Source organism: Primulina huaijiensis, chromosome 15, assembly GCF_012295235.1.
Source record: "Primulina huaijiensis isolate GDHJ02 chromosome 15, ASM1229523v2, whole genome shotgun sequence".
Classification (NCBI taxonomy): domain Eukaryota; kingdom Viridiplantae; phylum Streptophyta; class Magnoliopsida; order Lamiales; family Gesneriaceae; genus Primulina; species Primulina huaijiensis.
In genome coordinates, this window is record NC_133320.1 from 23,379,228 (window position 1) to 23,391,303 (window position 12,076).

The 12,076-nt window shown below is 35.1% G+C and overlaps 2 protein-coding genes across 5 annotated transcripts; one reads left to right on the forward strand and one right to left on the reverse strand.

Moving 5' to 3' along the window:
* The first annotated feature begins 2,915 nt into the window (after positions 1–2,915).
* Positions 2,916–4,367, forward strand: LOC140959430 (protein NODULATION SIGNALING PATHWAY 2-like). Its single transcript, XM_073417263.1, has one exon. The coding sequence runs from the start codon at positions 2,916–2,918 to the stop codon at positions 4,365–4,367; it is 1,452 nt and encodes a 483-aa protein (XP_073273364.1).
* A 431-nt stretch (positions 4,368–4,798) lies between these two features.
* LOC140959951 (ubiquitin-activating enzyme E1 1-like) lies at positions 4,799–10,464 on the reverse strand. Of its 4 annotated transcripts, none has more exons than XM_073418021.1 (7): positions 10,328–10,464; positions 9,786–10,117; positions 9,154–9,371; positions 7,803–8,597; positions 6,615–7,483; positions 6,100–6,532; positions 4,799–5,624 (listed from the first exon to the last, which is right to left on the reverse strand). In XM_073418021.1, exons 2-7 carry the CDS (start codon positions 10,102–10,104, stop codon positions 5,028–5,030), a joined length of 3,231 nt encoding a protein of 1,076 aa, XP_073274122.1. In that variant the 5' UTR covers positions 10,105–10,117; positions 10,328–10,464; the 3' UTR covers positions 4,799–5,027. The 4 variants fall into 4 exon arrangements, with proteins under 4 accessions (XP_073274122.1, XP_073274124.1, XP_073274125.1 ...); XM_073418023.1 differs by having other exon boundaries at positions 10,232–10,349; XM_073418024.1 differs by lacking the exon at positions 10,328–10,464 and adding an exon at positions 10,286–10,309.
* Between the last annotated feature and the right edge of the window lie 1,612 nt (positions 10,465–12,076).

Genomic DNA, 12,076 nt, shown 5'->3' on the forward strand with positions numbered 1-12,076 from the left:
AAAAAAAAAAAAAAAAAAAAAATCCGTCAACCACACTTCCATCTTAACGTTGTAATAAAAAAAATCATTATTTAAATTTATTTGAGAATGCAATGGCAAATCTGCTTGCTCTTTCCTAGAGCTTCCAAAATTTTATTTTATTTTTATATAAAAAATTAATTTAATTTAGTTTTTTAGTTTTAAAATTCAATGAAATGGGACAACTAACTCCAGTTCTGTCCTTTATTTAGAGTTGCCAACAATTCCCGGAAGTAGGATGGATAATTTTACGGATATGAATCAAACTTAGTAAATAATTATATATAATTGGCATTATTGTTTATGATAATTAATAATTCTTAAGTATATTGAGATGCTGTTGATGACAACGAATAAATATCTTCTTCTTATTTATTTATTTATTTATTATTACTATTATTCATTAACTTAAATGACTAAAGAGCCCTCATTTCATGTAATAGCAAACAGTAGGAAAGACAATTTTATATCTATCCATCTATCTATAATAATTTGATCAGATCATTCCTTATTGGATATTAAGAACATTTATTTAATATAATAAATATTAACTTTTTGAAATAAATATATTTTTAGTTGGTTCTCTTTTTAGTTTTTTATTTGATTTGATAGGATTTTTTTTTGTGTTTATACTTTGTTGGCAAAAACTTGTGTGAGATGGTCTCACGGACATGTCTTTTATTTGGGTAATCAATGAAAAAGTATTACTTTTTATACTAAGAGTATTACTTTTTATTGTGAATATCGATAGAGTTGACCCGTCTCACAGATAAAGATTCGTGATACCGTCTTACAAGAAACCTATTCTACTTAGTTTTAACATTTTTTTTCATTTTCATTTTGTTTTGTTTTTTATCGTTTGTTGTTCTTTTTGGTTTTGAGGGCCATACGATTTTGTTGTTCGTAAGAATAATTTTATAAAAAGAACATTGGTGAAACGTCTAAAGATGATCTTATGCTTATTAAATAACCAATATTGTTTCGCATGTGATGTGTGCCGTACAAAAGATATTTTGATTATGACAAAAATTTGTGTGATACGATCTCACGAGTCGTATTTTATGAGACAGATATCTTATTTGGGTCATCCATGAAAAAATATTAATTTTTATGCTAAGAATATTACTTTTTATCGTGAATATCGGTAGGTTTGACTCATCTCACATATAAAGATTCGTGAGACCGTCTCACAGGAAAGCTACTCTTTGATTATTAAGTAATTTATGGTTTATGTGTGGAAAATAAAAGAGATTATATTATAATTGAAAACTTTAAAGATGATTCTTTTCATTATTTTTTTTACTAATAATCAAATATAATAATGATATTTAAATTTATTTATGTTCAAATATATGATATTTTATAATATAAAGTTTTTGTATTGCAGGTGATATGATTATTTAAACTTATATAAGTTTGAAATAAATCTTGCTGTTAAATTTTAATAGGATTGATATAAATTTTTTATCTTATTAAATTGACTATAATGTAGTTTTTTTTTCAATATCACACGTCATATAGAATTTTGAAAAATGATAACTTTGTATTCCTAAAAAACACACCCGTATTTTGTTAATAATATATACATATAATTTTGACGTGACGCTCATCTATCGTGTTTATCTATACGAACATCGTTGAGACTCACATGTTATATTTTGACGTACAACATATATGTTCTCAAGTCGCCAGTGAACTTTTGCCATGTGGGTGCCACATGAGCATATGGTCATTTATGTTGGTCATTTGATGGACAACAAAACGTTATCTTATATACAAACATATGTTAAATGATCCATTGGCCTAATGATAAAGACCAGATCTCAAGATACATCAAATATTGAGTTCATCGTAAAAAAAAAATCAAATATGGAGTTCAAATCTGATCTTATGCAAGTAATATAGGTAATTTAGATTAAAATAAATAAATAAATATGAATATTTATTTTTTGATAAATAAAAATTGAAAGGCAACCACAATAATTAGGAAATGATGTCGGTAATTCATTAGAATCAAAATTTGTACTTATTCTTGATATTGCATTATTCTATGTATTATGTTTCTCAATCAAGAAACCCATAATTGCACGCAATCAAGGGAATATATTGTTTGGTGACTTGACATACATATATAAATATATTTAATCATGTAGTTAAATATTCATATGAAATTGTCTCTACGCCCAAGAAGTCTTCAAGAAGAGACAATGACTTCGTCCGGATATTTACCTCAATAGATAAATAAAATATAATTTTGCACGCCAAAATTTATAAGGCAAAAGCTAATATCTCGATAAAATTAATATAAGTTTTGAGATTATATATATATCTAGAAAGATTAGATAATAATTTTGAAACTACATATTATTCAAACAAATTTATTGTAAGAAAAACAATTAGTCTGTGACATTTTTTTATGATGATTAAACTCATAACCGATCAGGTTGTTTAATATTAGTGTGTATAGAGTAAATGATTAACAGACCTCAGCTTATCTCATATTTTATATTATAAATTTTTCTGTATTATTTTAGAGTGAGTCTCATGTGAGACCGTTTCACGGATCTTATTCTGTGAGACGGGTCAACCCTACCCATATTCACAATAAAAAGTAATACTCTTAGCATAAAAAGTAATACTTTTTCATGGAAGACCCAAATAAGAGATCCGTCTCATAAATACGACCCGTAAGACTGTCTCACACAAGTTTTTGCCATTATTTTATTACATATTTACAGATTAATTTTTGTATATAAGAGGGTACCCGATCGAATGTCCACACCCAATATTTCATCCTTCGGCAGCCAAGAAGGATGATACAGCCAGAAATACTTATGCCCTCTGGGCCAATCTTTAACCAAACATGCTCAAATCAATACATGACTTGCAATCAAGAAATGGACTTTTTTGTTATTGATGATCAGGATTTCTCCTCATCATTTGCCTCCCACGAAGAATCCTCTGTGATTTCTTCGAACTCATATGATCAAACCATGTTCCAAGATGAGTTTTTTGATCTTCAAAATCTTTGTGATGAATATCACATCAGCTCATCCATGGAGGGATTGGAGACCATACCAAGCGCAGAATTCATGGAAATCTGCGAGTGGATAAATGAGACTGAAGATGGGAATTATCGCCCTCCATCCGGGGATCAAGAATTGAGTTCTTGTGTTTCCTTTGAATCTGGTGAGAACTCGGTGGTTGGCATGTCGATGATTTTGCCTGGGATGGAGTTGGAATTGGACGAAGAATTACGCCTCCATCACTTGCTAAGGGCGTACGCAGAGGCTACAGAGAATGGAGAAAAGGATCTCGCCGACGTTCTCGTCAAATCCACAATTGAGAAAAGTAGCCCCATGGGGAGCACCATGGAACGCGTCGCATTCAGTTTATTCCAGTTCAAAGAAAAGCACTCTGAATACTTGAGACTTGAGTCAATCAAGAACTCGATTGAAGCTTTCATGGTGTTCTATCAAGGGCTTCCAATTGGGAGGTTTGCTCATCTAACGGCTAATTCGGCTATCATCGAAGCTATGCCGAGTGATGCAGCAGAAGTACATGTAATAGACTTCGATACTGGAGAAGGGATTCAATGGGCTGCATTAATGGAGTCTTTGAGCCGGAAGAACAAGCCCCTGAAGCTCACATCGGTGAAATTAGGGGGGGAGTGCACCTCGTTTGGGGACTTTGAGGAAACAAAGAAAAGGCTTCTGGGTCACGCTAAACAATATAACTGTCAACTTCGAATTGAAGAAAAAAATATGGAGGATGTAGTAAATGAACTAACAAGAATGAAGAAAAGAGGAGAAGGGAGAAAATGGATGGTTTTCAATTGCATGGTGGGATTGCCCCACATGGCAAGAAGGCGGCCAAGATCTCAAGTCTTGGAATTCCTTAAAGTAGCCAAGGAATTATTATCAAAATTTGCAGGAATTTTGACACTTGGTGATGGTGAAGAAGGGTATGGTTTCAATACTTGTTCAAGCTATTACGCATTCTTTGACAAACTTTTGAGGCATTATCATGCGCTTTTTGAGTCATTGGAGAAGAGTTTCCCGAGTCACCTGGCAGCGGCAAGAACAACGGTAGAAGGTCTTTTTCTTGCACCTTTTATGAGCCCTTTTGATTGGTTTCAAGATTGGGAAGAGATGATGAAGAGAGACGATGTTCAAGAAGGAATGGGGTTGGAGGGCCGGGAGTTGAGCAAAAAGAGCTTGGCCGAAGCTAAGGAGATGGTGAATGAAAGAGAGGGTCCATTTAAAGTCAAAATTGAAGGTTATAGAGAACATGAGATGGTCTTGGGATGGAAGGATACACCGTTAGTAAGAGTTTCCACTTGGATGTGAAGACACAAGAAACCGGCAGTGGTGTATCAACGTCCAGCCGTAGGGGTGTTCTGCATAAGTTCGAGTCCTCCTATTTTCCCCTTGTATATTAATGGACGATGTATGTATATTAAAGTATAGAAATTTGCGATACAGAGTGGTTATCACATTATGGTATTTCTGATCAAATACTTCGTGTTCATGATAAAATTCAGAAGAGGTGTATCGGCCTTGGAGAAATTCGGAGAAAACATATACCAAAAATGGAACCTAGAAAGGAAATAGCCTCATATTGAAGTAATTTTAGTAAAAAGAAAAAGTGTAATTATCGGAAACCTTGGTTAGCCCTTTCTAACTTCACGTTCACAGTTCCCACTCGAAAAATGCAATCTTCATGAAACTCTGAATTCCGATAAACTCGTTACTCAAAGACTAGTAAGATAGAGCAGTGATAAAGGCCGAAAATTATCATAAATCTCACATATAGCAATTTTACATCCAGCGATGAAACACTCCCAAACGAGGACAAGATGCAGCTTGCATTTTGGAAATTGATATGTGTGTTTATCAAACAATATCATTGTTGTCATTGGAATTGACCAAATCCCAGATTAAGTTTTATAGTGGGTACAGAGTACATTAATATCCACTGTAATCTGAAGGATAATGAGCGAACTCAAACTACCTGAAGTATATCGAAATTTGAGGGATGTCAACATCATTGTCTTCATCATCCTCACAAGCCACAACAACATCAAAATGACGTCGATATGGAGGCACCTCAGCTTTGGCCACATCCTTCACCAGATCCACCATCTTCCGATCCATGCGCTCCTTGTGCCTCGGAAACATACTATTGAAGAGCAAGCAGCTTCCAAAGGATATACTGTATGCATTTAGGCCTTTATTCTTGAGCCAGTGAAGCAGCTCTCTTAGAGTCGGGTTTTCTTTCACGATCCACCTGTCCCAAACTGTCCAGCTCAGGTCTTGATGTTTAATGACTTTGGGAGGGACTGGCTCAGCCATGGAAAATAAAGGAAGCGCGAGATTTGCAAATGTGTTGCGGTAGTCTTCCACTTTATGATGCCCATCAAGAACCTTGTACAACTCTAGGCAAACAAGGCCTGTGGCCATTGCAGTGGAGGTTGCAATTGCAGGAATAATTCTACCAGCGATAAATTTGGCTTTTAGTTTATCGACTTCAGGAATGCTATAGTTTCTTGCCCTCATATTGGCAAGACCAGCTATCAGGTCCATATGATAGTTGGTGTCATCGTCCTGCAGATCAAAAGAATTCAACGAGGCATACAAGATTTAAGTCAACATCTTTCCTGATGCTAAGAAACGAAAACCTCCAGGTTCTACAACTACAACGTACTGTTAAGCAGTTGAAATACGTGATAAACCAGTAAGACCAACAATTATGGAGTTTATGGGTTTGAGATGATTCATACTTGCTCGAGAGAAAAAATTAGAGGCAGATTTAGTTTTGATTAATGTTCAAGACAATATATATTAATCCAAAAAAAGATACTTAACATCCACTTTCTGACAAGACTTATTTCTTAACAATTGTGATATTGTATTGACGGCCTTTACTTCAAAATTGACAAAAAGTGTCTGATGGATATTCTTAAATATTTTATGAGCAACTAGTAAAATCCAAATAATTCCACCAAATCTGACCCCTCCCCATTCATACTATTGGGCAGTTACATATGCACAAAGAACAAAAAGCAAAAAAAGAACTGACCTTTTCAAACTGAATTGGATTCATTTTATAGCCTGGAGCCAATTTTTTTCGGCACATTTCAAGCTTCAGGATCAACTCATCAATGATAACAGCATCATCCACAGATGCTGTCGAAAGACTGGTAGCTTTCTCATCTGTCACAATTTTCACATCTTTCCTCGGTAAGAAGTCAGGGACAATCACTTTGTCAACAGCAGCAGCCAATTTTTCAGGTGACTCCACGAAGTCTGGAATTGGTATTCCAAAAACTACTGCTCTTAATATTGCTCCTGCCAAGACAAACTGAAGATGGCTCAAATCATCAGTGGAAAACTGGAGCGCTCGCGGAAATCGCTTTGGTGCAGACCAGAATGGAGCTCCACTACTAGTAGCAGCATCTTCAGGGAATGTATATGTCAGCTGCTTCACCCGGTTTGCAAAGTAATCCTCAAACCTGATCACACCATCAGCATAAAATTAGGAGCTTCTGGAATAAATCTTATCCGCGAAAACAACAAATAAACAAGAAGTTATACTTGAAACGAGCCCAAGTAATGCAGTCCTGGAATGTGTCACATCTGTCCTTGTCAAGGCATTCAAGAACTCGTTCCAAAGTGTCTCGAGCCTGAGCATCACCAGCATTTTTCATAGTGGATGTATACTCGTTTGGATTACTTAGATATGCATTAACCTCAGTTGGTGTCTTCTCAAGCAAGCCCTCAAATTCTGACCTAGCCCATGTTAAACAGTGATCAATGTTGTGCGGAAATGAATGCACGGTGCACATAGGCGCCTGTTTTTCTGGCGGGTCCCTTGATGCACCATAGTTTTCAGTAAGGTGTGGAATTACCATCTGAGTGTTGCACTTGGCACCCAAGGTTCCTGACTCAAGAAGAGGTTTCTGGAAGTACAAACACCTCTGATCAATGTAAAGCCTGGCATTTACATTATCTAAAGCATTGATGACAACACTCAAGTTCTCCCAGAATGTGTCATCAAACACATTTTCAGTCTCAGGGCTAGCACGATTTTGTAGAGCTTCAACATGAAGACGAGGGTTGATCAGAGAGGCGGCAGAGGCAGCAACTGTTGACTTTGCTTGACCAATGTTCCAATCACGGAAAAGAAACTGCCTGCTAAGGTTGCTCTTCTCTATAACATCATCATCAGTAATAGTTAATTTTCCTTCATCACCACAACAGACTCCCATCAAAGCTACATTTTTCAAAAATTCACAGCCCAGTGCACCAGACCCCACTATGAAAACTTTGGCATCCTCCAGTTTCTTCTGTAGCTTAGACCCAAATACAGAGATTTGAGCATCGTAGCGACAATTCAAGGGTTTTACGTCATTTGGATCCAAGGGTTCCGATGGAAGAGATTCAACAGAGTCAAAATAGAAGAACTGTTGACCAAACAAATCAGTATGAATCAATATTCAAGAGAAGGTCGATATTGTATATGCATTATGCATGATCCTAATTTAAAGAACTTTAAGTTGCAAGCGTATTTCATGTTCTAAAAAATAGTAATCAATTATCTTTCCTTTACAAAATTATAGTATGCATTATGCATGATCCTCATTTAAATAACTTTAAGATGCGATTGTTTTTCATGTTCTAAAAAATAGTAATCAATTATATTTCCTTTTCAAAATTGTAGCATACATTATGCATGATCCTCATTTAAAGAACTTTAATTTGCAAGTGTATTTCAAGACTAACCTGAAAAAGTGGATGGAACTTCCCCGAGCAAGCCTTCACAACTTCCTGACCAACAATACCACCAAACATGGCAGCCATAGGGTTTAACACGGCCCTGGCACCAAAAGCAAAGTTCCTAAGAAGCTTGTGGTCAATCTCTTCCAACCTACCATCAGACTGGCCATTATTAATATCAGTAACTAAAGCTATAAATTTCTGGGCATCTTGCTCAGATCCAGCATTAGGGAAACGCCCAAACTCAACTATGAACTTGTCCAGAGCTTGAAAAGCCAAGTGAAGAAGTGGTGGCCGGTCATATTTGGAAAAGTCGCTCAGAAGGTAATCACCAGGATCCTTGAGTGCCTGTCTCAATGGCTTGAAATTCAACACTTTGGGTTCCTTTACTTGTGTGACAATTCCACCTCTCTGATAAGCAGAATAATCAGTAGTGTCCTCTTCAATGATGAAAGAGTAAGGCCTAGCATTTTTAACTTTTCTTGGTTTTCCATCATTCAATTCTGCCATCCCTCGCACTTCAGAAAATACAACTAAATCTCCATCCTGAAATTCAAGCCTCTCGTCATCGACACAAGCCACGAGGGCTGGATTGTCATTGCTAATAGAGGCAATAATGCCTGTGTGTGGGTCCTCACCATCGACATCAAAAACTGTAAATTCAGGACCAAAGTCACAAAATACACTTCCAAAAAGACCTCGAACTTCAGATTTGATAAAAGCAATTGGAGGCTGATGCTTGTGGCAATAATCATCAAATTCAATGGCCTTCTCTAAGCTTAAATTTGTAAACACAACAGCCTGGATAGCGTAAATAGATTAGTAAGATCACTAAGCAGATCTATAAAGTACAAGTCATGTTTGAGATCTTCAATTATAGCCTAAACAGTACACATAAGCTTAGCATGTTGTTGTACAAAACATAACCAGATGTTACATGTAAAACCTATATAGAACTCTGTCGACTACGTTGTAAGGTATCAATGCGATATACCCAATTTGCTTCTGACTTTGGGGAAATTACACCCAATTATCAGAGTTTCTTCCTGTGTGGATGATTGACAGACACCTGCAAGAGGGCAGCTGAGGAGGGACACAGAGAGAAACAAACAGCACTCACAGCAGAGTTGATCACATAAGATTCTGGAAGAACAATCAGATGCTGAAGACTCAAGCAGAGAACCGTGTGAATTAATACTACATTGCTGAATTATTCAAACACAAATGCAAAGCTACTTCATGGATTTGATGATAATAAAGCAATCAACTGATAAAAATTGTTAAACAAACAATAAGCAAATTGAACAAAAACATCCAACAAAGATTTCGCAGGAGAAGGAAATTTTAACTAATGCACCTGAAAATCAGAAAGTTTCTCTTTATTTAACTCGGTAGTCAGTGTAGAAATGATGACAGAATTGTTGAGTTCCTGTAGTTTGGGGACAGCAGCAAGAGCCCTGTTCTTTCCCAAATCTTCTTCTGAGAAGATAAAACTGCTAGACAAATCCCACAACTCCACAGAACCCTCATCATGTAGAGTAACCGATTTAACACCGGCAAGGACAAGGTTTTTCGCTGCAAACAAACAAAAGATCAGAAACCTTCATAAAAAAAACATTAACCAGAACTCAAAACACAAATTTCAAAGTTAGTGTCGGATTGCAAAAATGCATATATAATTAGAGATTAAAAAACCACAATGTTGTGAAACAATGATCGAGTTAACATGTATATAAAGCCATAATATATGCAAGGAAACTTAACCTGTAAACTAACAGTTCAATACCAATCAGGCATGGATTCGAGTAAATTTAAGGATTAGGAGGTTTGCCGTAGTCATTCCGTATTACAAGCAAATTGCGTAAACATTCAATGGCACAAACATACACGTATTTCATAAAACTATAAGCGATATATGCAACAGACTGGCATGGTGTAAACAGATTTGCAACTCTCCAAAGGACACGCAGTGTCGCAGATCGCTCCTACCTATTTCAGAGCCAAGGCCTTGCACTCCAGAAATCAGAATGTTTGATGCGAACAATCGGCGCATGGTCTCGCGTCCGTACACAGCGAGCTGACGACTATGCAGATCCTCGTCGATCTCCAGCAGCTGACCATCGCTCATCGGCGACTTCTCGCTGGTGGCGCGGTTGCTCCCATTGGAACTTCCTCTATCCATGTTAATAGTATAGGTAACGGCTTTTCCAGACGCAGCGGATGTGAGCCCGCGTTGCTTCTTAAGGGAAGAGGACTCGGAATCAACTCCTAGCGCCGATGTAGTTGTGGTTCTCTTCACCGGAAGCATAAAGTCCAGTGAACTGTTGGAATTCACCATATTTCGATTAGAAAAAATCAAATCAATCGAGAGCAAATACCGAAATCGAAATTTAAATCAAAATTAAAACAAAAACAAAAGCGAAAATGCATCGAACGTTTCTTGGAATGTATACAGGAAAAAGGAGCTCAAGAAATTGTCCCTGGAGTACCTGCAAGAGGAAAGAATAAAAAGTGAGAGAGAGCGCGCTTACCAAAAAGGAAGGGCGAGTTTGCGTGTGAGTGAATTGATGGGTTAGGGTTTGGGGGCATAGAATGGAAATGAGCGGGTAAGATTGACGTGGGTGAAATAACTGCCGTCGATTTTTGTTGAGTGAGTCGAGTCGTCCATCCCACTTAGACGAGTCAATTCGTGCGAGTCACGAGATGAAGTTATGATTATATGTGCATTTTTTAACGACAGTATGAATATTTTTATATTAATTATTTTGTATAAAATATTGACATGTTATATTTTGTATAAGTATTTATTTACTTTTGAAATTTTTAATTAATTATAATGATATTTTGTTTTTCTTTATTTATTTATATTATTTGTGTGCCAATCTACGGACCGACCCGTCTAACCAACAAGGCAACAACCTCCCTTTGTTTGGGTTGGTTAGGAGATTTTCATCCAGTCCCATCGTGAGTTAGCTCGTTTGACAATACAATCGAAGTTGTTGAGTCTTGAAGATTTTTGGTTTGGAATAGAAGGTTAGACATGATCACACTTTGAAATCATATCTTATGAAGATGAATTTTTGGGATTAGCTCACCCCACGATTTAAAAATATATCGACCTTTAACCGTAACTTTTTTTACGGTTAATAATCGTCAGTTATGGTTCACCGTCGGTCATGATTATGATTTGAATATATATATAATATATATATATATATATATTGTTATCTATACTTCTATACTATTATATTAAGTGTGAGGACATGATAAAAACTATCTAGAGAGGACATCAACTTTTTTTTTCCAATTTTATTCTTATATGATATTAATATCACAATTTTGTTTTTTGTTTTTTTTGTTTTAATTTCTACACACACTTTTATTTTTATTTCAACAATTCAAATATCAATTTAGTCCCTCCATAATTTGTCAAATTTCACTTTAGTCCATCGATAATAATAAAAAATATTGTACACACACGCATCGCGTGTGCATAGTAACTAGTATATAGTAAGTTTCCGCTAAAAATTTCATGGTAAAAAAAACTAAAAGTAATGTGATATTTAATAATGTCTCAATTTCCAATATCATTGATTAATTAATTTTTTTAAAATAAAAATATCATATATTTATTTAAATATATTGACTTTGAAATAATATTAAACAAACAATATATTAATATATTTATATATAATTAAAGTAAAAATACTAATTTAATTATATACATAATAAAAAGCAAATTTTAAAAGTTAGAAACTAATTTTAAAATAATTCTCATATATTTATTTAAATGTATATTTCACGAGTGAGATACTAATTTAATATAAAATACAAGTTCATATGTAGTAAATTTAGGTATGAAATATAATAAAAAGCAAATTTTAAAAGTTAACGTTTTGAATAATAATTTTATTATATTTTATTTTCTTTTAAAAATATACTATTATGGAGTATTTGGAATCTGAAAAGGAGAATCTGATATTTGACAAAGTTTATTTATCATTGATAAATATCTATAATATTATTAGCCTAGAATAATATAAATATGTATGATATATTTACTAATATAAATAAATTGAAAATATATATAATTTAGTGTTAATAGTTGTTTACTTGAGTCAAATATGAACCAATATATTTACATTTTAGAATAGAATAAAAAACTGTAACAGCTCGCCTTGTTACGGGCCGGTTACGGGTAACGGTTATCTATGACCCGGGCATGTCTACTCGGCGATGACATTAGAAGGTTCGGGTTCTGAGAAGGGTGGGCTGTACTG

Bases quoted from the DNA above. Each gene is read 5' to 3' on its own strand.
- LOC140959430 (XM_073417263.1), top strand. From the start codon at position 2,916: ATGGACTTTTTTGTTATTGATGATCAGGATTTCTCCTCATCATTTGCC.
- LOC140959951 (XM_073418020.1), bottom strand. From the start codon at position 10,134: ATGGTGAATTCCAACAGTTCACTGGACTTTATGCTTCCGGTGAAGAGA. The intron at 9,372-9,785 runs GTAGGAGCGATC...GTTTGTTTGCAG, and splicing joins AGGCCTTGGCTCTGAAATAG to CGAAAAACCTTGTCCTTGCC. The intron at 8,598-9,153 runs GTGCATTAGTTA...TACGCTATCCAG, and splicing joins AGAAACTTTCTGATTTTCAG to GCTGTTGTGTTTACAAATTT.